Below are 27,525 nucleotides of genomic sequence, written 5' to 3'. Positions count from 1 at the left end.
CACTGATGTTAAAATGATCGCATTCATGTCAACCAAACCCTTGAGAAAATATTATAAAATGGCTTTATGTTGACGACAAAAGAAGGTCATAAATAAAACACAGCTGCAAACACCATTTCTCTGACTCAAGTCTCTTGCACTGTCAGGTTTGACACATTCTGAACAGTGCTGCGAGAGGCTATTGAGAAATGCATTTAAAGGGTATCAGGGACGTTTGTGTGTGCTTGTGACTTTGTGCGTGAGAGAAAAAGCATTTTGTATTCATGCAATTCCATTTGGTTTCTAGCTAAGGTACATTGTGGAAATTGAAAACAGAGAAATGCAATGTGACAAGGGCTGAACGGCGGATGAACACTCTACACGCAAGCAAATATGTGCATGTGCAGACACAAATACATTAATACACATTACTTTCGACTGCAATGTGCTTCAACACTCTGTTATTCATATCTGTCAGAATTTATAAAAATAGACCAAATATCAGAGCATCTTCTTGTCTGTGATGTTGCCCCAAAGATCTAAAATACCACCATCAAGGTAAAAATACTATAAAAACACAAACACATCCCATCTACATTTCATTCTTTTCAGTGGTTGTCTGTGCTTGTCATTACGTCGCTGTTTGTTGGCTTCTTTGGTAGCTTTGTGTGGCACCTCAGAACAGGAGCACACAGATTATCCAGCAGGTTCATTTGAGGAAAGATTTCATCTGAGCTGTCAGGAAGCTTTGAAAGAAAAAATAAACCCATCCTTAAGGGAGGGACAGGTTCAAAGACTCGTGGAAGTTGTATCACAGCTTGCTAAAAATACACTGTCTAACAGCATGTGTTCGGTATAAAGCAGGTAATAATAATTTTAGTCTGGTCGCAGCTATAAAATAGAGTTTGAACCCAATTAACCCACAGTGGTGTCGTTGATAAAACGAGGACTGCAGTTTCATTATGCTGTTATCGCTCGCTGTGTCATTTAAGAACGCCTCTTCTGGTTTAGGGTAAGTAGGTCAGGCATATATACGGTGTACTCCACTCACGTGTGTTGATCTTCTGCAGGGAGATGTGTTTCTCCAGCTGGCGTCGCAGTTTGACCTCAGCGCCGTACTTTCCTGTGGTGCCATTGTCTGCCAGGATGAAGTGGGAGTGGAGACTGTTCAGAACCGTCAACTTGCTCATTGGGTTGGACATGGTCTGGTATGGACGCACCACCTAACCAAGAGAAGATAACATTTATCAGTTAGACAGCACTCTGCTGACCAGGATACGTGGCAGTTTGACAACGAAAAATATGACAAATCCAATAAAAATACCAAAACCAGCAATGCATTAGTGTCTGAATACTTTCAGACTTCCCTAACCTATCTGTAGCACTCAGTCCCATTTGTTCCTAATGAAGTCATAAATCTTTAAAAATGGGTCACAAATATGTAGTTTCATTTTTTTTGCAAAGGCTCGCTAATTTCCTAAAATAGCTGGACACAAACAAGACTTTCACAGGGAGTATGAACAGGAGGACTGATTACAGTGAGGAAAACCTCTTTCAGTGATCATAGGGGCACCTGACTGTTGTTTTAAGACACACTTGAAAAATTGTGACCCTTTCCTTTAATATAAATCAAAAAATGTTCACACCCAAGCATAGGCATCAGATTGATAAATGTTTCTTGAAACATTTGGCTTTTGATAAATGGTTACAAAAAATAGACGATACTGTGAGTTTACTTCCATGTCACGTGTGTTTTCAAAGGCTACTGCTGTCTGTTGTATTGAAGGTTTGACTGCAGCTAAAAAAGACACTAAAAAGCATTAATAACACAATTCTTAATTTTAAGTCACACGTGTATTGACTTATTCATTTAAATTACACACCCGCTAACCTGGGCCAATATTTATACTATATATATATTCATATTACATTGAGACTGTGTCTCAAAAGCTTTGATGTGGTCTACTGGGGCTGCGCCTGACAAGCTGGGGTTAACTCATCTGGTCATGAGGCATAGAGTTGAGACCAATCAAGCATAAAAAAGAGCTTCAGCACTTAATCATCTCATTTCAGCCACCAGTATTAATCGGCTCTGCTTGGCTTGTTCAGTAGGACGGAGCGCAGCACATTCTGATGAAATTTTAACTATAACATAACATTGATTGCTGAGATTTGAATGAGTCAGCGTGTATTACGCGGTCTCATGTGGTTCCTCCAGCTGTCCAATTCAATTTAAAGGAGTGTTTATCACTGATTAAATCGACTTACTCAGCATCTCAGTTAATATGCTGTCATCAGCAATTTTCAAGCTCTGGTGAACTCTGGACATAACATGGCATTTTTCACATATACACGCAAACAAGCACTAAAGCATGCAAGCGCTGCCCACTCTCTTACTGTTTCACATTGTTCTGGCTCTCTTTCTTTCTTACTCTTTTTTACTTACATCTTTGCCAACAAGATCCTCCTGATTTTCTACAATGCCCCAAGGAGCAATGCCAATGGTGCAGATCTTCCCTCTTGACTTAGAGGCGTGGTCTTTCAGTGCATCACCCACATGGCGAATCACCCCTGTTGGTGTGTGTGTGAATGTGTGTTTGAGAGAAGGATAGAGAAACAGATAACAAAACAGGTTTGTCACAATCAATGCGGAACCTAAACTTAGATGATGATACACTCTGCTGTGAAAGATAAACAGATTCTATTAGACGCAGAAGACGACGGCGTGGCAGCCAATGTGAATGCGCGCACACACGCGCGCGCACACACACACACACACACACACACACACACACACACACACACACACAGCTTCAAACACAGACATGTCGGATCTCCTGGCCTCTGGTTCTTGTCCTCGGGGGAGTGGCAGTCAGACCTGGAGGCCATCTTATCCCATCTCTCCTGCTTACATTATTCTTTCTCCACCTCCAGCCTCAACTCCAATCCATCCCTCCATCCATAATTCAAGCCCCTCTCCTCCTCTTTCTTGGCTCTGCACCCATTCTGTCACTAAATCTTACTTTCTATTCCTTTCTGTATTCAAGTGTGTGCATTCCACGGCGTCCAGTGTTGTACCCTTCATTCCATCCGTTCATATCTATCCTATTAAACATTTTTTATCGCCTCTTATTATTTATCCCCTCTGTCAGACTTCATAGCTGGTTCTCATAATTTAAGAGCTGTTTTTAAAGCCCACTTCCATCCCTCCACCTCCTATGGTTCTCACATACAGTCCATAGCTGCAGATCCAGTCTGCTGAGCTCCTCATAATCCCTCCCGCTCCAGGTCAAATTCATCCAGCTTTTCAGCTGAAGATCTAAATCCAGGAGGAGATCTCTTACGCTGATCTTCTCCACCCACAGTGTCCAGACTGTACCGGGGAAATTCCCTTATTGCCCTCAAGGTAGGGATACACCAATCCGATATGCTAAATCAGAATCTGCCCCGATGCTGACCTTATTAAGTAGATGAAATATTGCCACACCGTGACCGATGCACATAAAAACTGTTTGTCACTGTCATTATAAAATTCAATGTTTCTGCTACCTGTTACATTCAGTCAGCGATGGCAGACTGCCAAGTCAGCTTTTAGTGCCACAGCAATTTCTATGTAAAGTAATATGGCTGCATATTACTTTCCATAGAAATGATTGCAGTCACTTCCATGCAGAGAGGTATACAGATGTTAAATTAAACTGAGGTTTCGGAATCCGTATCGAGGGAGAAAAAGTTGGATGGGTGCACGCCTTCTTCAAGTAAAATTTCACGATAAGCCCTGATTGCCTCGTCATTTCTGTCATGCAGCTAATAAGAGAATATAAACTTGCCTTACTTTACTTTCAATAAATAACTTCATCTACATGTGAGTGTCTATAAACAAGTTAAGTGCTCATAATATACTTAAATTAACCTTTTCTCCATGCTCCAGTGGTTCAACATCTTTACAACCTGATGGGGCTTGTTAAATTATTTATTTAAATCAAAATTTACTAGCAGATAACTTATGAAGAAAATTTGAGCACACTTATCATGCTCCTAGCACAAGTCCATGCCCACTCAGTTTGTAAAGAAAATAAGTTGGGCTCTACAGTGCTGATAAAATATCCCATTTAACATTTCTACATTATACATAAAAAATAACACTCAAGGGAATGTATCACTTTTGAGACTATTTTTTTATGTTGGTATTCAAAATAAGCTGCATATTATGTGGTAAAGTGTACAGTGTAGTCCTGCTCTATGTGAAAAGTGCCCTGAGATAACGTCACCTGTGTTGACCCCTCCAGTGAAGATCCAGGCTCCGGTTGTCATGGCAGCCTTGATGAGCCCTTTGCCAAAGACCTGCTTGAGTTTGGGCTGTAATTCAAAGTTCTGCAGGCCCCCGTGGACTGAGATGAGCAGCTTGGGCAGATCCAGCTGCCACTCCTTGGTCATCAGGTGGAGCAGCAGGTCAGGCTTGGTGTCATAAGACACTCGCACGTACTGCAAACAGTAGGACATGTGTCAGTGACGTAAAATAGCACATCTGCATCACCTTCACCACACATGAACACACATACAGACAAGAACGCACATGCATACACAAATACACACGCTATTTGTTACAAAAGCATTACAAGTGAAACAAATCTGTGAAATGAAAACAAAATTATGAAATGTAAAAATATCACATGGACCAGTGTTTCAGATCTGCCTGAGGCTTTTATTTTAACTATAAAAGTATTGAACAGATGTTTGCTAGGATTGGAGAACCACATGCATTATAGAACATCTGTTTATCTATCCCATACAGCCTCAGACACCCAACCTGACATGTGTCTGGATGAATAATTTAACACTGGGAATAAATCAGACATAATTCAACCATAATCATCTGAATTCCCTGAATGCTACGGTATGTGTGATGTGATTTCATCGCCATGGTTATCACAAACAGGGACTTTTGGGATGGCTCATTTCATCAGGCAAAGCTTGATCTGATGCAGTCACTAGAGACAAACTTCTTTTTAATCAACAATTATATATAATTATTTCCTAATTATATACATTTGATTGCTTTTGCTGCCTTGAGTCATTCTGATATGAAGCATTTTTTCATTTTGCATAGGTGTGATGCCTTAAATTGGATTATGTTGCTAGCTGTGGGGCTAAATTACAGTGTAATTTGAATAGAAGCTCAATTGAGGAAGGTGCACAAGGACTCTTGACTCGTTAATCTCCTTTTAGTTTTTGGACTATATGTGACATGTATTAACTGGCCATCATTGGCACAGTATATTCAACCATTTTCACAGCACTGGTGTAACTACCATCCAGATCAAAAGGTTAAAACATTTTACTCAAGTATCTAACATGTTCCTCATCTTTTGTGCTGTCAAACTGCATCAGTTTACTGCAGCTGAGGTAACATATCTACAAATAACATTCAATTACTATGTACTTTCTACTTTTGGCTACCGTCTTCACCAAAATGTTTACAATCCTCTCACAATATACAGTATATTCAGCAAGGAACACTCAAAGTATACTTCATCTTTGACAACACAACTCATGTCAATAGAAAATCTTGTGTTATTTGTCTCTTTCTTGACATCCATGTTTAAATATGTTTAAATCTCCATTTATTTGTCCAGCTTTCTTGCAAGTTATTTCAGACACTGAACATCAGATTGTGACAAAATTTGATGGAATGATGCATCTCACTAATACATAATACGATTTTCAAAATCACACTTAGTGTAATGCTTTCTGCCTTCTGTGTATTTTTGGACATCCACAACTGCAAACTACACTGTAATGGTGATCTGTACATGTTTGCCTTGAGACATTGACTATCTCAAGGAGCAAGCTTTCTCCAGGATACTGACAACATGCTAAATAAAAGATTTGTTATGGGATTCACCATGGCTTTGTTGGAGTGTCCTCCTCCCTGGAACTCAATGGTGCCGAAGGCATCAGTGGGGCTGAGCTGTGTGTGTTTGCTGATTGACCACTTCTCTGACAGGCTGTCATTCTTGGCCAGACGCTCTGCCCTGTCATTCTGACTGGATGGGATGCCTGGGGGCATGCCCACATGCTGACCTATCAGACGACCACAACAGCACCTGGATGAGAGAAGGAAGTAACAGTGAATGAAAGGTTGCTATATTACGTAGTTCTTTATAGAGAACAATTGAAATCCTGAGATTCGGAGCTTGAAGAGAGGGAGAAAGGAGAGGGTGGGAGACGGAGATGGAACTGTATATAGGTGTGTGCGTGACTGAGAAAGGAATAGAAAAAGCGCGAGAGCTGACATAGTCATGTGCATGTCAGTAAGAGGTGAGGTGACAGCCTGCCATCTGACTTTCATCTCCTGATAAGGAGGAGAGGATGAGATGGATCTGTAGGATTTGTAAATCCCCTGCAATCTTTTATTGGCACTGTTTCTCTGTCTTTTTGTTTTCTTCTCTTAACAAACCTCTGTCTATCTCTCTCCCTTGCTCTCTTGTCCCTTTCAGCAACTACGGGAGACAGCAGGATGACAGTTACATGAATTGTAGCATTCCTACACGAGTACATGCTTATTTAGATGTACAATGCAGCTTTCATATTCTATGTTTTAACCCTGCAGGATGGAGTGGGAACCCTGGGTGGAAAGGGAGTCAGGAGGCTTTGATTATAACTTCATGTTTCCGTCATCTCTTACCAAAGCTACTATGCTTTCCTCTGCCTTTACGCATCAACACAAGTGTTTTTGACTAAAAAGAGAAAGGCTGATTTGATCTCCGGGAACATCTCTTTTCCCTCCCCCTGCTCCTGGCCTACACTCACTTTCCTCCAGTTATGATAATTCTGTTTATCTAAACAAACTGTGGCATTTCCTGTGTATTTGTATGAGTGCGTCTGGAGGCCGTTTCTGCAGGAATTAGACTCGCCTTTTTCAATTTGTCACCCAGAGCAACAGCATCAGCTGTAGTACAGGTTTCGATGATGTCGCTGTAACAGTGACTTTGCAGAGGAGAATGAAAGAAACGTTGATAGCGAGTGGGAAAGTACCTCTCAAAACCGTGTTTCATTTTCCTGAAGTGCTCTTATCATTACAATAGTGTTATTGTATTAGTATTATAAGGACAAGGACTTTACAAATGTACTCATACTGAAAGTGGATATGCAATACATCTTAACTATTGCTTACATGAATAACCTTTTAAAATGATGAGGAAAATTTGGCTGTTTTCATGCACAGACCTGGACTTGAATGTTGCAAATGTCACCAAAGGAGCTAAATTCGCTATTTGTGGTCAAAAAATATATAATGTCAGTATTTTGGCTGATTAGTGTAGAACATGTACCTGTGATGCAACTAGAGACCATTGTGATACTACTAAGAAACACAATTTAAAAGGTCAATAGTGAAACAAGGCTCTTAATCTACTGTTTGAGAGGTAGGCTAACACATTCACGACACACACATTAGCTCCTGTAACTTTTATAACAAATAAATAAGCAGCTGAATCCTAAACATAACAGCTTCTTCAAACTCAGAGATTCTCCGACTTTGACAGAGACTATACCGAGACAACAGTACGTTCTTACTTACCTATGGTGGTCTTTGGCGCTCACTATGATATGAACACATTCTCTCTTGCTGAACGCTCTTTCTATCCACGATTTCTGTGCCTGTAGAAATAAAAGACATAAAAACTCGGTCAGTCTTTGTCAGATAATGGAGCTGTGACCTGAGCATGAAGGAGTGACAGCAGACATACAGAACATCATGAGCAGCCTCCTGTTTGACGGAGCAGTTCACCTGTAAAAGAAAAGGTCTTTTTTGTTCTTCAAGAACTGAGAAGGGCTGTGTTTAGAGGCTGTTTGCTGTGTAAAATGACACAGTGTTAACTTGTTGTACAGAGATTTATCTGCCATTGACTACAGTATTTCCCTGCAAGCAGCAGCCCAGTTTTGGGGGATAGAAAACCAAGCATACACTAAGAGATGTTGGACCCAAAATCTCAGAAGCACTTGGAAATTTTTTTTGGCCATTTCACCTTATTGGACAGTTGATAGTGTAGAGGCAGACAGAAAATGAGGGGGAGAGAGAGGGGAATGACATGCAGCAAAGGTCCCTGGCCAAATATAAACCAAGGATGCTGCTGTTTTACGGTAAGTGCAAGAAAAAAATTGAGAAATAAAGAAAAATCGGAAATTTTACATCCAAAGCTAGTTTAGGAAGGAAAATCACAGCACTTTGGAAATGGCACGGACACACACACACACACACACAAACACACACACACACACACACACACACACACACATAGTAGATGTGCTCACTCACACATAATTCACACGCTGAAGACACTCTGACAGAAATGTTTTATGTTATTCAGCGACTCCAAACCAAACCAGATAAGATGAACTGGGAAAGATAAGTGTTAAAAGCACTGAGGCAGTAAATATTGTCACTCTTATGTGCAGCCAGCTGAGTGTGTGTGTGTGTGTGCATACTGTACATGCATGTATGTGTATGCAGCTCTATATGTGTCATATGTGTGATCTTGTACTGTACAGTATAGAAAGACATCCTCAGCATAATGCAGACAGTTGGATGGTGCATGTGTGAGACTGGGACGCTGCGCAGTCACATCTGCTGCAGGTCTGAATGACAGAGCAACTGACTGGAGCCAATTATCCTGCTACACACACGACCACAAAGACACTGTAGAGCTGCAGAGCCAGCCTGAGATACACATGCAGCACAGGATTAGAGACTGATACACATCTGTATAGATGAGACAAATGCATGCATGAATCCTTGTAACATTCAAGCAGGACAAAAGGCAATATGCTGTATGAAGGGAATCTTTCTTGGGGCTAGTAAGAAAGGGCACTGTATCCTGAGAAAAATATCAAGTCTGCTTGTTTTACCTTTTATCTGCAGTATAAATAATGATAATAAAGCTTTATCAGCGACCAAAGAATTGCAGCAGCAATGAGCATCTCTGGTAGAGATTATGGTGTACCTGTACATGCATGTAAAGTCGCATTCTCACAATAGATAAAAGTGATCTCATTAAAAAGGTACCATGAAAAGTCACAATCTGAAATACTACACTTGTTTTATATATCCCACTCCAACACTAACAGGAAACTATGTTGTTTTGGTGGCATCTGCTTGTATGTGTGTCTGCTTTCAGTCGCAGGTTTCTGCTACAGAAGAGATCATCTTTTCTGTTATTGTGCAGTTAAAAACGGGAGCACATAAAAGGGCGAGAATGGGAATGGATTTTTTTGTGCCGTGTTCGAAAGTGAGATTTGAAAGTTCACCTGTGGGCCTGTGAAGAGCAGTCCTTTCAGGTTTCACAGGAGGAGCTGCTTAAACGGCTATTTTACAATTGAACATAACAGAAGCTAGACTGTAGTTCAGTGCACTAAAGCTGGGAACAGATTTGAGGATTATTTAAACCTACAAAGACTAGAAACATCACACAAAATGACTATTTCCACCTTACATATTCTTTAGTCTTGGCAGCTGAAACGGAGCACATACTTGACTAAGTAAATACAGAGAAAACACACTGAGGATTGGTAGACTATGAACAGATTAGCGACAGCAGGCAACCACTGAAACCATCTCACAAGAACACACATTCCTGTACTGAAGCTGATTAACAGGGAAAGAATGTTAAATTGGGAAAAGAGAGATGAGGGCAACATGTGCTCTGTTTCATTTTTTATAATTATTTCTAATGTTAACAGTTCTGATTTGAGTTGTATGTATCCAACTTGTTTACAATTACTGTAATGAGGATGACAGTCAGCTACTGGATCAAAAGACAAACAACTTCTTACAACCAGTCATCATGCCCCATCATATTTATATTTACATTGTAGCATGCATCCCCACCTTACAATGACTGAAAGATAGACTCTTTTACTGTCTATAATGCTTTCATTGAGTGTTATTCTATGTTAAAGAAATAGTCTAGTTTATTCAAAACAGTTGTTTATTCCATGCTGTTTGATGTAAAACTTTGTGTTTCTGTGATAATGCCCATATTACGCTGTGCCATTTAAATGTATAACTACTCAGCACTTTGTGGTTCAAAGGTTGCACTTCCTGGATTGACACCGCCATTCCAGGAAGTGGACTATGTCTGTATGAAGTTTTGTGGCTACGGAGCACAACACCAGCGACTGAATGTCCCAACCAGGAGGACACACAGAGCAGACTCCCAAACCCACAGCAGAGGGAACACAACAGCCATGAAAACAAAAGGACAGAGCTTTTTTTTTTTTTTTTTTTTTTTCCCCCCCTCCTACTTTTCATTCTGGGAGAGCTGCCCCGGCTCGTCTCCCAGCCAGCAGAGCTGAGAGCTGCTTGTACAGGGCTTTCCCCACCACCACGGCTACAACAACACGCCCCATCCGCCTGACTGGCCCTGTCACACCACGGCACGCCAAAACCCACCGCAACCGGCCACAAACAGGCTCGGCCTGCACACAGGCACACTTACCCTAACACCAGACTTCCCACGATTAACCATTACTCTGGGGGGCTGGGGGCCTGCTTTTAGAGAGCACCCTGGCCACGATGACTCAGCGGGCCACAACAACACCCCCAGCCCCATTCTTTCTCTGACATGCTAAAACTGTGTATTCATCCGCCGGCTCATCCTGGCACAAACTAGATCCCTTCCAGTGGTAACGGAAGCAGAGGTTGTTAGATTTGATTAGTATTGACGGGACTGATGGCAAAATCACAAACGGTCACGCAACGCAAAAAGCCTTTTATGTTCTTTAAGAAAAGTCCTAAAAATTGACCGCAGTAGCTTAACCCCGACATGTGTGGAGCAAGATTGCTTTCCTTCTCTCTGCACGCTGTCCTTTACTCTGCCTTCTTCGATTTTAAGTTGTCTTTTTTTTTTTTTTTTTTTTTGTTGTATAGATACGGGATGTACATTTCCTCGTTGTGTCTGTCTCATACTGTCGCATCCCTTTCTCTCGCTCTTCCTCTCACGCTCTCTAGTGTTGCTTATGAGATTTGACATGGTATGATGAGATGGCACATGGCCTGCACTCCATGGTGTAATTAAGATTTATCACTGGGGCACACTCACATGCACCCACACACACACACACACACACACACATATACACACACAAATATACCAGCCATCCAGCAAAACACTAGATTGAGTCTTGTGCTTGTGTGTGTGTGTGAGAGAGAGAGAGAGAGAGAGAGAGAGAGAGAGAGAGAGAGAGAGAGAAAGAGAGAGAGGAGTGACTGTGTGGCAAGTGAGCAGCATCTGACAGCCTGTTAGGGATCCTGACTCCATTACACTCAACCTCGGCCACCACCACCCTCCTCTCCCTCTGCTCTCTTCCTCCCTCCTTTACTATTGTATCTCCTTTTTGTTATTGGCACTGGCAGGGAGCTGAATTGGGAACTATATCCAATCAACGGCCTCATCTCTCTGCTCTCTTACTGTTCTTCTCCACCTTTTTTTTTTCTCTTTTAACAAACATGAATGACCCAACTTTTATATGGGTGGGCATGGTTCATGGGTAGCTGTAGCATTCTTCTATAAAGCCTTATTTAACATTAAATATTTTTTTCTTTGACAAGAGTTTTCAGATACATCTATTCCAAAAAAGTGATTACAGCCTTATCATCACTTTTCCTCTTTTATTGCAAAAGTCTTTGTCTCCTTCTCTTTGTGCAACTTTTCAACTGCTGCGGGAAAATTTGGTTTTTACTGCCAGCTCAGCGATAGACACAAAAAACCAGGCACAGCTGCTTCCCTTTTTTAAGTAAATCTTCATTGTTACCTTTCGCTGACTTTCATATTAATCAAGATTAATATCATAAATCAGACAACTATTACATTTTTCAAGAACCGGTCTCAGGAAACAGTGATCACATTCACTTTTACTGTGTGATAAATCAGGTTGGTCCAAGATGACACCACCTTCATTGGATGAATATATCATAAAAGATACAGTCCTGCTGCGGCACATGAGAGTAAGAAAAGAGCAAAGACGGAAGCTTAACAGTTAAAAGACAGAGCCGACATCTTAATGCATATTTAGTTGTTACTCTTATTAGTGATGTTTTTTGATTTGTGGTTCAAGGAGAAATTATTGCATTTTTTCCCTTACATTAAATTATGCATCATACAATAAACCAAAACAAATAGATGAAATAATATATAAATAATACATGTATTTTAGAATATAAATATAACGGACACATACATATTGTACATATGACTCTGAATACACTACAGCTGAAACAATAAGACCCCATTATCTTAAACACAGAATGTTACTTGACGTCAAATTTGTTCCCCCGATTTTTATCATCAAAAATGACTTTAGTAGTACATATAAAGCAGGGAACTAAGAGATTGATATTTCCACAAATGAAGAGATCCTGATTCAAATTTAGAGAAGAAGCCGAGTTAGTTTGCCCAGTTAAAAAGCAAGCGCATAAAAAAATGAGTCATGGTAAAAAAAAATCTCCTCAAGAAGGTTTGTCAGAGCAAAACTGTGAAGCACATGTGTGTGGTCTTAATGACTCACCTGTATTTTGTGATGGGCTGCACTGTTGTGGCCTTTCTTTCATAAGCAAGGTTGAAGGTAGTGTTAGAAGCATGATTCTACCTAAAAACTACAAATCACTGAACGAATCTGATAAGAGCAAACCAGATCAGGCCACCACTCAGTCCACAGGCAGCAACTGGTCTACTCTGGCACTATTAGCACTGATGGAATGTGTGTGCAAGTGTGTGCAAGTGTGTGTGTGTGTGTGTGTGTGTGTGTGTGTTCATGGTGCTGAAGGTACACACTGAGGCAGCCCTAAAACACCACTAAACTAGCCTTTAGCCATCTCTCACAGTCTCCTCCCTGCTCCGAGCTCCAGCCAAACTGGCTTTGTGTGTGTATGAGCCAAATAAAAAAATACAGTTAGAAAAATCCCACATCATGACACAGCGAGTTAACTATCTATGCATAACGCCACACAAATCTCCAAAATATTAATAAGGTGTGAAGCCAGTGTGCTTACAGAATTAACTGCTGTCCTCCACTTCTCACCTGCACCTGTTTTAGATTCAAATTAAAGTTGGACTGTCAGGCTACGTGTGCATGTGTGAGTGTGCGTGTGTGTGTGTGTGTGAGAGAGAGAGTGTGTCATCTCCTTCAGCCACATTTCTGTCAGAGATCAAGACCACGGGGGGAATCTGAATGGCGAGAGAGCCTATTAGGTGGCGTAACATGACATTCGTCTAGCCTGCTCACCATCCTTTTTGTCCTAGATGACACACACACATACACACACACACACATATGAGCTTTTGCCATAGCATCTGTAGTTGTCCCAACTGTAGTTGTTGTTTTTTTTTTACAGTTCATGGGTTTAGCCCCCATCAATTCTCACCTGTTTTCATGAAGGGGATTAACAGACCTGTAGATAATACAAACTGGGTTTAATTAGCAATAGCAGTGGGGGAAACTATGCACATAATACTGTAATCTGAACTAAATGAAGTCTAACAATACATAAGCAGGAAAATACAGAGAGGAAAAAGAGTGTACTTTCCAAAAACTGTAATCCTACACACACACACACACACACACACACACACACAAAGCTTGAATATAAGCTTAATCATCAGAAACAAAAATTCTGCCCCTGATCAGGTGGAAATGAAATTGTAATGTATTCAGTGTCATGACAGACTCAGAATGCTTAGAGGAGTGCACCTGAGTCCAGACAGTCCAGATGCTGCCAGGCACTAGAGGCAGGTGTGTGTGTGTGTGTGTGTGTGTGTGCATGCACCTATGATAGACACACAAACACACACCTATTAGCAATGCAGTGAGGATGGCAAGGTCATAATTTGTATTTTGCCAAGGAGGGACACACACACACACACACACACACACAGGCTTACAGTACAAACATGCATGTCACCTGCGTAGTAAAGAGAAAACAATGAACAACATTTGTACACAAACACAGTCTGTTTGCCCTCTAAGACACCCAGTCATGTCTGCCTGAACAAACACAGCATACTAACAGTAACAAATGCCCCCAAGTATCAAGACCCACTATATAATGAACTTGATGAAGTCAGTGATGAAAAGTGTTCACACACTTTAACGTGTAGTACAATAAATATGCATTATTGAGGATACATACAAGCAGCCTTATATGGAAAAAAACTCTTTGGTTTTTTTGTATTTTACACAAAAAAGCACTTTCTTCTATGGCTGCAAAAATAAATGTGAACTATTAGGTTAAAAAGTAGTCTAGGGAAATTCAGATCATGACAGCAGTCTGTTTTTAGACATGCTAGGGACACGGCTCTAGGGATGGCAATGTCTGTCGGTCGCTCCACCACTTTGGTTCAGACTGAAATATCTCAACATCTATTGGATGGATTGGCACATCATTTCATACAGACATCAATGGTTCTAAGACAATATATCCTAAGGATTTTGGTGACCCCTTGACTTTTTCTATGGCTGGAATTTAGGGTTGCCATGACACATTCATGCCCCCCTCTGAAGGGCTTGTTATCACTCCGATGATCTCCTGACTTTCATCTATGACTTTCCCATCAGCCTTAGCTGTACTTTGTGTTTGTGTTGTGCTAACATAACGTGCTAACATGTGACAACATCAGGCAGACACAGCAGAGTGGCACAACATATACTTTGACACATGTTCAACAACATGTACCAACATACAAAGTCATTGGTATGTATGTAATATGTTGTTTTACTGCTCAGGTTAAATATGCACATACATAGGAGCTGCTTATCTTACTAAAAGCACTTGTATGAGTGACAGAAAACAACAAGCTATTGAGGTAAAGTTTGTAGTGTAAAGATGTCTCTTGCACACAATTTCCTGTTGAGCCAAGTTGTTGGTATAAGCTTTTACACAAAAGAAAAGATGCTGTCTGTCTTGATACTTGTGTATAACAGGATTATGTAGACACCATCAGGTTAACTGCAGTGAACGGCTGCACCTCATATAATGAAATGGACTCTTATGCATAATCATTTTGTGCAGATTTTGTTCCTTGACACAAAGTCAGTGAAATAACATGAATTTTAGAATATCACCGCTTTGTGAAATTAAAAACTTATGTCACAGTTTAGACTGGGAGCATTTAATCACATGCTAATGAAGGGCTAAGCTGGATTTAAGCAATTCAAACTAAGGCTGGGCAATAAAACCAGTTCTAGTTTAATCCAAGCATACCCACCATCTGCCTCCCTGATGTCAAAAACATTATTTTACACCACTTACCAGTGTCATAACTAAGCCTCATTCTAGTCCTGTTACCTGCTTATCACAGTGGGAAAAATGCATTTCACTTATTTTATATGCATGTGACACATTATTCACTCTGTATGACATGGCTTTGTTGGACAAGCCTGGTTAAAAGAAACAGCCTGATACTGTATATGTCATGTCTAACAAACTGATATGACGTCATCCAAACTCTTGTCACCTGATTTAGATCTAACATCCAATCACATTATACTGCACATGGCAACAATAAGTGCAGTTAATCAGTATTACCAACATGATGTCCTTTAAGAAAATTCATGTTCATGTGTGAAGAAATCTGAAAATAAACAAATGTTGCTTTTTTACAGTAAATGGTGGTTTTGCTCAGGCAAATGAAGGCTTTGCTCCCTAATGAGCCTCTAATGGACTCGATCAGTGCCCTCCATTCAAATTCCCCATTTAACGGATGAGATGTGCTTCTGCCCCAAAGGTCGTTGGATCTGTCCCCTCGCTTCCATTGAGTCTACTGGACTTGATGCAGATGCTTTTATGCACTGAAATCCAGATGGAAGAGTTTAGGGTGTGTAAACTGGTATAAAATATGGAAATGGTCAAAAAATATATATTAAAATATATTCCGCTGTTTTCAGCAAAGACAGGACTGTTGTACAGAGAAGACAAGGCACCCTCAGTTCAGAAGAAAGAGAATTTAAAGTCTTAAAGATGGCAGAACTAACTGAAGTAACCGTTCTACATATCAGCTTCCACACTGGAACTAGATCTGTCACAGATTAAACTGATCACACAAACTGTTACTGTATCTAGTTTGTTTTGCACTTGATTTCAGACCTAAGCTGGCCATAGCAGACTTGAACTGCACTAAAGTTTAAACACACTCAGCACAGCCATTTCACCTTCCATCTCTACCACACCCATCTTCTCTTAATGTCACTCTGGGTGTCACTGTCTGTCTGTTTATTCCTGCTCTACTACTGCTTCTACTTCCTCATCTTTGTCTTATCAAGACAACTCTGTACAACAGCAGCTAGGAGCTACTCATACATAACATACCCCCAGACATGGGCAATATTATATAGAATGACCTTCACATGATAGCCTGTTGGAGCAAGTCAATGCATTGGTAAACAGCACTAGATTGTGACTCAACGCTTGATCCAGACCCACAAAGACCAGTGCCGGCTCCATGTAGTTGCTGCTTGCATTAAGGATGAGGTCATTGCCTTTAAATGCAATCTTATCAAGGAGAGGAACCACTTATGCAAGTGAAATAGCATTCACTGACCTGAACACACTCACACACACACACACAACACTGGGTTTATCTTCCTGGAAGGTAGCTGGCTTGCATGAGTATAGACCAGCACACACACATATTAATACTCTCTCTCTCTCTCTGTAACACACACACATACACACACAAAATGAGTTTTCCACTTGTTTCAGCATTTTGCAGCTTAAGAGAGATTTAAAGTATAAGCCAAATGGCAATGCAGTACCACAGTTGATTTACAGAACCAACTTTATATGTGTGTGTAAATGTGTCAAGTTTGCTTTTTTTCCCCCTGTTCGCAAACAGCTGAGCAACATAGAAGACAACCCACTCCAGACTGCACTGTGTGCTTTTTGCTGCTCTACTAGAACAAAGTGCAGACGTAGGCTGAGTTGCCTCAGTCCAAACCAACATTTTCCACCTCTATTCAGCAGCTCTTCCCCAGTCTGGTTGACCAAAAGGGGGTAACACACAATGCAACCAAGAGCAGACTGCCTTAATCCAAACCAATCTTTGCCACCACTCTATTCAGCTGAATTGCAAAATGGCCAATACACGAGACAACCAAGTGTGGATTGGAGGTTCTTCTCTTGTGTATTACACCAGAGAGGAGCCTCAATCCCAACCAACGTTTTCCACCTCTATTCAGCAGCTCTCCTTCAGTCTGGTAGACGGGGGTAGAGCCACAGATTGGTCAACACATTAGATAACAGTGTGCAGCCCAAACCAACCTTTCCCACCTTTCTATTCACAATGAAGTGTAAAATTCAAGAAAACAAATACTGAGTAAATTCACACTTTCTCATATTACCAATGACAGAAAGACTCATGAACACAAGATTTAGAGTGAAGGTTAAAAGCGTCTTCTGAGGCAATTTCAAACAATTTCATCATACTCACTACGTTGACCAATTAGAACCATGTAACAACCAAATAACCAAAAAAAAAAGCTTAGTTAAATCCCAAACATTAATGAGCTCTACAGATACACATGGAATATTTATTTAAATCCAATAATTTGTTAAGTGCCACTGGGATTCTTTGTTTTAATCACACACAATGCACAAATCCACCCAGTGCAAATTCAAGCTGCTAAATAAAAAAGCCTGTCAATGTTTTTCTTCAGTGCTTAACTACACGCTTTGTGCAATCCACCTGCCAAAAATGGCAAACAAAGCACTTTGCACATGTAAGACTGGCTCTTATTTTCTCTGCTGTGTTTTACTTTCAAAGAAATCCGTTTAGCAGATTTAAGGAGGCACAGCTTACATAAATATTTAAATAGTTTCACATCTTTAGCTTTAGTTTCAACAGATGAAGCTTAAATAGCAATTGATGAATAAACTGATTTGCAGCTTGAGTGTGTTAGAGATTTCATTATGTTTATTATGTGTATATATTAAATTATGTAACTCAATGAGCTAAGTTAGTTATCTGTGTCTGACCCTTCAGCTCAATGGCCTTGAGAAGACCTTCATTGAAATTACCTGAAATGGGATTTCTGTTATCCTGATGGAAGACTTTACGGCAGGTTGCACTCAGGTTTATGCAGTGACTTATATGTAATTTATGGAGCTCTCTGCAGCTATATAACGTTCTATAAAACACAAGACCGTAGATAGAGTAAAACCCTTAAAGAAGCATTTCTATTTCATCCATTGCTACATGTGTTGATTTATTTTAAACTCAATTGGAATTTTCGATACCCCTCAAAAAAATAAATCATCCGCCCTCAACGTTTCATATATTAATGGCTTTCTATAAAATAGACCAAAGTGCACTTCACCACTGTGAGGCATGTCCCTGGCAAGTAATTGTAAATCAGAGCGCAATGTAAAAAGGATAAATAGAGACTGTCAGAGATCCTGTGGTGAGGTAATGTGAGAGTGGTGGATAAAATGTAAGAGAGAAGGGGAGATCAACAGTGAGAGGATGAGAAAAGGAACAGCATGGTTACAGCAAGGAAACCAGAAAGTTAAAAAGCAGCGCTACAGAAACAAACTGTATCGTTGCATTATAGCTCTACAATAATATTCTGATGCTAATTTCTACTTTTAACTATTCTTATGATCATTTACAGCAGGGCATTTGTCTTGTCATGTAGATAGTTTGAAGCTAGCAAAGACTGTTGGAAAAAAAAGACATTTTAAGAGAAAATTTTGATAGAAAAAGTCCTTTTTGTCTCAATTCCTGGAAGGAAAAGCAAGATATGGAAGTTAATCACTTTACACTGAATATATTAATGCATGCATGCGTCACACCATTCTTCAAACAAGATCAATCCTCAGAAAGAATGGATGATTATACCACCAGCTGATTCTTCTTATTATTCGCCACACTATATCAAATGCAAAACTGCATGAGGAAAAGAAATTCTTTAAATGTGTGTTTTTTACGACGTGCATCTTTTTTCTTCTTGAGTCGACCGGCGTGGATATGTGCTTAACTTGTGCATTTGTGCACATGCGCGGGAATGTGTGAGTGTAATGAGAGAATGCTTGCTTGTTTTAGCCCCCGTCGTTTCCAATCCATCTCCTGAGGCTAGAATAAGCAGCTCTCTTTCCCACAGGCCTCCGCTAAGCCTGGCTGAGCATCTGGCCATGCGGACTCTAATCAACACTGGCATGGCCATTCTGTCTGTGACAGAGGGGGAAAGGGGGGAGACAGGTTCACACTCTGGGGGTAGGTGGTGGTGGTGGTGGTGGTGAAGGGGAGCATTTGAAGCTGGTGTCAGCATGTGGGGAGGGTGAGGGGGGTGGGAGGACGGGGTTAGAAGATGGAGGCAGAAGTAGGTGAAGGGAGAGATAAGAGGTGAGTAAGAGGTGAAGAAAGGTGAGGAGCAGGAAAGGCGGGGGGGGTGGGGGGTAGGAAATTGGGAACATAGAACATATGACAAGGAATTGTTGTATCAGTGAGTTTGTGTAAGATGTGAAAGTCAAAATGGCAGGTGAGGAAGAGAGGGCGTGAGCAAAGAGCAATTTTTGAGTCAGATGAAGTGGACTTGACGAAAGAGAGACGAAAAAGAAGAGAAAGAGAAGGAAAAGGTAGAGGCAAAGCAGACAGTGATAGAAACACTGTAGAAAAAGGAACTACAGAGAGAGAGAGGAGAGAAACCTTATCTATTTAGTCTGTCGAGAGAAGGGCAGATAAGTGAGAAGAAGGAAAAATGTGAAGCCCACAAAGAAGAAGAGCCATGAAAGGAAGAGCCACACTGAATGACAGGGAGAGCAACAGGCCAGCGAACTGCAGTCAGTCTAATGATCACATGGTGTTTTAGTTAACTGTGACTGACACCTGTCGAGTAGCCGGTAAGAGGTGAGAGGACGTTGTAATAGTTGGGCACAAGAGGAAAGATATAGGGAGAGGAGATGATGTACTGTAGAGAGGTACAGTACTGTGATGTTATGTGTGTCAGCGTTAAGCTGTGCTCTGCGGTTTTGTGCGGTACTCTTACATTGTCATGTATAGTTATGTTTTGTTGTGTCATATTGTGTTGTGCCAGGCTCTTCTGTTATGTCATGTTTTGCTGAATTCATTTTGTGTGTTATGTGTAACCCATCGTCTGATAATCGGACTGAAGTGCCATTTTCTTCTGCTTCATTCATTCAATCTGGCATTTTTTATGAAGATCAAAGAAATTGATTGTAGAGATTTCCGTTAGTTGACTTACGACGACCTATACAGTAAAGCTTTATCAATGTCACCCGCACTTGGTGGCCATTTTTCTGTCACTATTTCTATTACTATTTCAGCTAGGTAGCTATGAGGTGTGTCACCATTTTAATCCTTTTGACTTGCTGAGAACAGTCATCAATGGTCACAACACCAGACCTATCTGAATGTGGGCAGGCTGTACTGTATAACCCACTGTACTGTTACAGCCTGTGCTGTTCATATAAAGTTATTTTTTGTGTTCTCTGTTGCTTCATATTGTATCTGTACCAGCCTGGCACTGCTATACTGCTCATTATTCGCTGTTCCACAAAGTGATATGCTGTTTACCAGACCACTGGCAATATGACTTGAACACTCTGCATGTTACCACCATTATCATGAAGTGCCACATTCACGGCTACAACAAGAGCTGTTGCACTCCACTCTGCTGAGCCGTGTTTGTGTCTGAGTGTGTGCAGCAGATCAGCACTGGGGTACTGTAATGAAGTTGCAGATGCTGAGGTGGTTCAGGCCAAGGGCTGTGAAATTGCCTCTCATGCAACCACTATGCCCTGGTCGATGGGGATTTTGAGTGTGTGTAGAGACAGACAGAGAGGGAGAGAGGGAGAAAAAAAAGAAGCCATATTCTGCAGATTTTGGAAAGAGCAGCAATAAAATGATCTGTGCCGTAAAGGCTCATATCGACAGACTTTGACCTTGTCTGTTCTCCACCGTATCTCTGACTTCGCCTCACTTTGGCAGTGCAAGTTCTCATTCTGTCTTGTCTCTTTCATCAATTTATGATGGATGTATTTCTCAGGACAAGTGTACATGGCCAATAATGGAATTTCTAATATCACAACCTGCGCAGTGGTCACACAGTGAGATGTGGTTTCATTAACGCGGCTCACGCTCAGCAGCAGTCAGATATTTTAAAATGGCTTTCTGAAATCTCTAAAACAGAGACTACTTCCACATCTATGGCTGTTTGAAATCTATTGAACGCTGTATAGTTGTTTGATCAATAGCTCTGATGGAAATGTTTAATGTAATTGGAATAATTGAAGGCACCGAGGGAAAAGAAAGGACTAAATGGAGGAGAAATTAGTTATTTTTCAGCGTAGCGGAGTGCGTCTGTGTCTAATCACGCAAAAGAAAAAAAAAAAAAAAAAGAAAAAAAGACACATTATTTCCTCCATTCAACATCTCATTTTGGCAACACAATCTCAGTGTTTTTCAACAGAACAGAACTTGTATTTATGCTTACTGACCTGAAGCAGAAATGAACAGTTAAATCCATTATCACAATCACAGACAGGCACACACACACACACACACTAACACACACACATTATCTGTCTCTTGTTCTTTCTCTGTCTGTCTCCCTGTTGTTTCCAGCACAGCGGGAACAGCTGACAAGTTTCCTCTTCTGGCACAACCCCATCAGTATTATTTCACACAAACACACACACACACACACACACACACACATATATAAAACAACCATCTACCAAACCCATAGCACACTCAGGCCATCCAATTACATCAACACAAATTCAACCCTCTGCCATATTAGAATCAAATCATTAGGCCTCTATTGAATTATAGACCTCCTCCTTCATCTGACTCTCTCTGGAACATTTTTTTCGATCAATAGGCCGTTTTCAATCTGACTCCAACAATTGAGACAGACAGAGAGACTGGACCCACAGATAGGTAGACAGGAAGAGCAATGGGGAGAGGAAGGAAGTCGCAGCTCGTCCCCTCCGGCCAAAACGCATAGTGCCAGTGATGTGCTGCCAGAGAGAAAGAGAGAGAGGGGTGGGGGGTTGTGCGTTGGCTGTGCGGGTCGGTATGAGGCATTACGTTATTGTCCAACGAACTAGCAGGTACTCAAGTCACTGAACCTCATCAGTTTTTCCTCCTCAATATCCCTCCCACTCTCTTTTTATTTGGCAGTGACCACACTCCTGTGAACTCCATGATCCACTCTTGATTTTCCCTCCTTTTTCCACATCCGTTCAATCCCTCTCATCCCACCGTCATTCTCTTTTCTTTTCTCTCCTTCTCTCCATCCCTTGCTCTCCCTCTCGGCAGCCCATCTCAGCACCACTGACACAGATCCTGCTGGCAGGGCAGGACGGTGTTACCATGGATACTGAACACTAGGAGGAACCCCCCTCCTTGCTTCCTGTGGCCCCCTCCCGTAGCCCCCCAGGCATGGCTGGGAACTGGAGTGGTGATCTCTGGAGCATGCCCATGTGCGTCAGCGTGTGCGCACTCACACACACACACACACACACACACACACACACAGACACACACATAGAATAAGGTAACAAAAAATAATTACATATTACAATATTTCCATGACAGGCTTATGGAAATACATGAATCATAAATCATGAGAATACTAATGGAAGGAAATGAGGCGCTGCGACTATGGGATCAGGTCTTTAGTGTTTATCTGTTCTTCTGTCTATCAAACATGATTCTAAATGTCAGGTGATACATGACGAGCCTGGGAGGGACAGCGCCCCATCACACTGTGTACCAGTGTTTATAAAATGACACTGATTTGCATCAAGGGAGCAGGGGCTTGAATTAAAGGTTAAAACATTTAACTCACATGTGATATCTCAGAAACCACTGATGATAAACCGCTCACTCTTGTTACTCAGTGGCCTAGGGGGCGTCTTCATCATTTGTGGAAAATACATTTTTAAAGGTGGCTCTTCGGTATAAGAAAAGGAAGTCACTTTTTTTTTTACAAGTTTCCTTTGAGTCTCATATCTCTAGTTCATTTCCTTGCATTGCTTGTTCTGTTTATTTGTAACATTAATCATTGAGGCTAGAAGTTGTTGGACTTTGTGAACTTTATAGTACAAGCAGGAACTATAAAGATATCTTAATGTTTTCTTCTATCACCTAAAAAGTGCTGTGTAATACAGTTTTATGAGAATGGAGGTGTCTTGCATATGCTGCACAAGTTATTGTATGCTGACATTTGGGAGACATGCTCTTTTCCTGGGAAGAGGAACCGTATGGCGGTTTGTTATCAGCCTGTCGATTTAGCTGTCTGACCAGTAATGGTGCTGTCTGTCACAGGTGTGGGCAAATCAGCGTGAATATGGCCGTATCACTGCTTTATCAAATGCCTGTCACAACTGCGCCTTTTGAAATTTTTTTTTTTATCAAATACAAATGTGTTCAATATCCTAGATAACATGTTAGATGATCTTTAGAACGACCTTCACATGTACTCCTGCTGCTCCGCCTCCATAACGCTGTTTTATCATCAGTGTCAGTATGTTCATAAAATACATTTTTTTTGTTTTGTGCATCAAGCCTAGGAGCAGAAGAATCCCGAAACACTCACACACATACTTCCATAAATGATCCAGCTAAAACCAATGAAGCCTTATCCCACAGATGATTTATAGACATCTTGTTCATTTCATGTATTCCCAAAAATAGATGTTGGGAGATTAAAGAGTGCAGAAAAAGACAGTAAAATATCTCAATTTTCCTTGTGGAGGGACTGTAGCCAGAAACTCATCCGTGTGAATCAGATCTACTTTGTCTGTGTTTGCACAGAGACTCGGTAATGTATCTGTGGTCAAAGCTACTCTGACACAAAGCTCTTTACCGAGACCTGAGCCTTAATCCTATTGGCAGTCTCCCAATCTCTCTATGTCTCTCTGAGTGCACATTACCCCTTGTCTAACCCTGCATTTTGTGTATGCCAGTTTGTTTGTGCATTAGAAGGGCGTACATAATATAAATAAATTATAAGATACGTAGGTAACTAAAATTTGTCCAGAGGCATCCATAAATGTTCCATAGAGTGATAGGATGGGATAGAGACACAAAGACAGACGAAGAGAGTGAAGCAGTGTAACAACATGGTACAGAATTAATTAGTGTAATACAGGAGGCTTTGCTCTGATAACAGCAGCTCATGGTAAAGAATAATGTAACTGTCTCAACTATATGGAAATTCTGGAAAAGATACACCAGCGTCCAGCAACAAAACATGTCAGGAGTACTTTTCACCACAGAACCACCCTCCCTACCTCCCAGTTTAGCTTGCTCCCTATGTGCGTCTCTCTCTTCCTATTGCCAGAAAGTTGGCAGAAAATCTAAAAAAAAGAAGTCCACTGTGTTTCTAGCAGCCAAACGGCTTTGAACTTTGCTTCAAAACTTAATGAAGTGTAACTTTTCTTAAATCACAGTGAGGGGGAATCTGCCAAAAGGCAAGCTATAGGAAAGTGTATCTCTCTCTCTTTGTCTTTTAACATCTAAAGTGTATTAATAAGTCCATTCTCCTGCGTCTGACATGGCAGATCAGCATGACCTGTTAGTTGGGGGGCTTTTGAAAAGTTGTCTGCTGAGTGTGCCTGATTGTAGCGCCACAGTGGAAGATGTTTTGATGTTTTGCCAGCAGGCAGGTTGTGAAGACTGTGGCTATGCTTTTGGGATGAATAAAAGCTGTGATGATGTTTCTAATAACAGTCTGGTCCATGAGGTCATGAAGACCTCGGGTGAACGGGTGCTGGTCTCACCTTTAGCTGCACTAGTGACCAGACTTTCATGTGTGTGTCAATCCATTAAATATGAAGCTCTGACTGTACAGTAGCTCTCCGCAGAGACTCAGAGTAAAATAGTGTTTGTCAGTCGGTAGACAGGTATTAATGGACGTGACAAGAGCTGATCAAACTTGGTCAAAATACATTTGACAACAGCCCCTATGCAGTTCATGGCAGCACTGAGAGGGGAAATCCTGGACGTAAGTTTTCTTGTCAGAATTTGAAGCAGACTGAGAACAAAAGATACACAGAGGAGTGATCATTGTAAAGCAGATGGACCAGAGCAACGGGTACGGGAGGAGACATGAGAGGAGGCTGGTGAGGCTGAAAAAGGATGGCAAGATGTCAAACTGAGGGATAATAAGGAGAGCTAATGAGGAGAGGGATAGAAGAGCAAAAAAACTGATTAATTTGTAAAGGTTGGACCACAGCAAGGCCAGGTTGCAGATTTGGATATGTAGGGGGTTGAGGTGGGAACAGACAGCATTTCTGAAGGGGAGTTATGAGGAAACAAGTAAGCAGGAATTTGTAAGAAGGTGTGGGAGTATCAAGACTGGAGAGAAAGAAAGCATAAGTGGTTCTTCCATTGGCAAGATGGGTGCAGATGGAAGTGTAGTGTAGACGAAAGGGCAGCAGGAGGAAGAAGACATGATAGAGCTTGTGGGAAAGGGGTTGAAGAGGAAAATGAGTTGTGCACTAAGAGAATAATATTAATGTATGCCTGTCAGACTTTTTTTTAGATATCTCTGAGTTAGACGGACTGGTGCTGAGTGAAGTTGTGCAGGTTTCATTGCATAAAGTTGAAAATGGGACTCTGACTTTTTGAACTAATGTTTTTTTCATCCAACGTGAAGATCTTGCACCTTGAGTCTCTGGAGCCAAATATGTACAGGATGAAACAGAAGTTGCAAAGCAGGCAGAAAAGTTTTGTTGCTGAGACTGACCTCCTTTCTTCTTAATGTCCTTCTCACCAAAGGAAGCACTGTTTGAATATAACCTCCAAACACAGTTGTAGCGAGATTTGACTCTGACCTTCCAGGATCTGGTTTGTAATAGCTGTGGTGGCTGGGGAAAACACCTGAAAATCTGTTATGCACTGACTTTTATGTAATTTGTTCAAATGTTGCACAACATTGCCTCATATTGAGACATAATGTGTATGGGGGATGGATGATTGCAGGGAACTGGAGACGATTCGGTTTCAGGCCAACGTTACACCTGTGTCACCACTGCTGTCTCTAATGAGGAGGAAGTTGGAGGGGATAAGTGCAGCTGAGCTGAGGCTTGGATTGATGGGGTTATACCTGAGTTCAGAGAGATGGGTCTCTAGGATGTGGAGCGTGTGTCTTAAACAACTGGGGCAAGATTGTCTGAGTAGAAGTGTGTGCTCTCTCAGATGTCATACAGAGGAAGAGCGCTGATAATTAATGACTAGTTTTGCGCCTGTTAAGTAAACCCTCTGGCAGATTTCTGGCACTAATCCAGGAGCAGGTGGACTGGACCGTCAACTTTTATCTGAGGAGCTGGATAACAATCTACAAATCTGTCCCTGCAGTAAGAAACTAGTTCTAGTTCTGGTTGGCCCTAATACTTGAGAGGTGACATTCACACACACACACACACACACACACACACACACACACACACACACAAATCCTCTCTGTCATACAGAAAGTCAGGCTGACTTTCTGTATTATAGAGGTCTTTTTTATTTGTCTGTGAACTCTGTCTATTCAATTGCACTAAGTACATCCAGGATAAAAAAATAAAAGTGACAAATTGAGTTTACACTAATCCTGTTCCAAGGCTGAAATGGCTGATGTGGTTCATCTACTGTGTACGCACTTTACAAACCTTTTTCTATTACTAATGGTATCATCTAATTTATGAATATTATGCATTGTGGGTGAAAGATAGGTGCCGCTCGCTCCATTTCACTGGGATTCTGGAAAGGTGTTGGAGGCTTATGAGTTAGTTCTCGATGTTTATAGGCAAAAAAACCTTGAAATTGTGAAAAACACAGTATGTGGAGTTCACACAGGAAAAAAAAGTGTGCGTTTTGACAAGTGGTGTGACAAACCCAGCAAAGTCTCAAACTTTGAGCAGATGCATGAGGTAATTCTTCAGGAGGAATTGAATGATTTAATGATAGAAAGTTGCAACCCTTTTTTTACAGGCTGGCATACAAGCTGATGAGTTCTCTCTGACATATATGGTAAGAATGTATTTTTCTCCCTGGTATGTCGTGACCAGCCTGTCTTCAGCGAGAGAAAACTCAAATCTCCCGAAACAGTTACAGCTCCAATGACACAATCATTTTTACTGGCATTAACCTGGCCACCTCACTGACACTTGTTCATCCATCAAGTAAAAACAGCTGTCTACGCCCACCTGTTGTAAGTCTTATTCAAAGCAAGTCTGTCACTGTTGACCCAGATCATATGTCTGAATCTGACATCAAAATGATGATGCTTTTAAACCATTCTTGACCCAAGGATTTGAATTCTAGACAGACCATAAAACGAACCAGGTGCCAGTTAAAACTCTGTGATCCTGGTGTAAAACACTCAATTACCCATAGTGGTGGGTTTTATATCCTGGTATGTTGCATTAGATAAGCAATTTATGCACACCTCACCAAACTATTCATCTCTCCTGCTGTCTTATGTTGGTTTTGGACTGGCTTAAAATCAAACTTTGCCAAATTTTGTTGTTAATGC

The 27,525-nt window shown here is 41.1% G+C and overlaps 1 protein-coding gene across 5 annotated transcripts in view; it reads right to left on the bottom strand.

The window, feature by feature from the left end:
• trpm3 (transient receptor potential cation channel, subfamily M, member 3) overlaps nt 1-27,525 on the bottom strand; it is a 149,948-nt gene that overhangs the window by 53,478 nt on the left and 68,945 nt on the right. For all 5 annotated transcript variants that reach the window (XR_010931055.1, XM_067607102.1, XM_067607114.1 and 2 more), the window contains 5 exons: nt 7,562-7,641; nt 5,885-6,086; nt 4,251-4,464; nt 2,426-2,550; nt 1,031-1,202 (listed from right to left, as the gene is read on the bottom strand). Coding sequence is in view for 4 of the 5 variants with exons in the window: in XM_067607102.1 (XP_067463203.1) it covers nt 1,031-1,202; nt 2,426-2,550; nt 4,251-4,464; nt 5,885-6,086; nt 7,562-7,641 (793 nt within the window). In the remaining variant the exon portion in view is untranslated. The remainder of the gene's footprint in view (nt 1-1,030; nt 1,203-2,425; nt 2,551-4,250; nt 4,465-5,884; nt 6,087-7,561; nt 7,642-27,525) is intronic.

Source organism: Thunnus thynnus, chromosome 2, assembly GCF_963924715.1.
Source record: "Thunnus thynnus chromosome 2, fThuThy2.1, whole genome shotgun sequence".
NCBI classification, from domain to species: Eukaryota; Metazoa; Chordata; class Actinopteri; order Scombriformes; family Scombridae; genus Thunnus; species Thunnus thynnus.
Note: the sequence above shows the minus strand (reverse complement) of the source record. Positions and strands in the feature narration are given on the sequence as shown.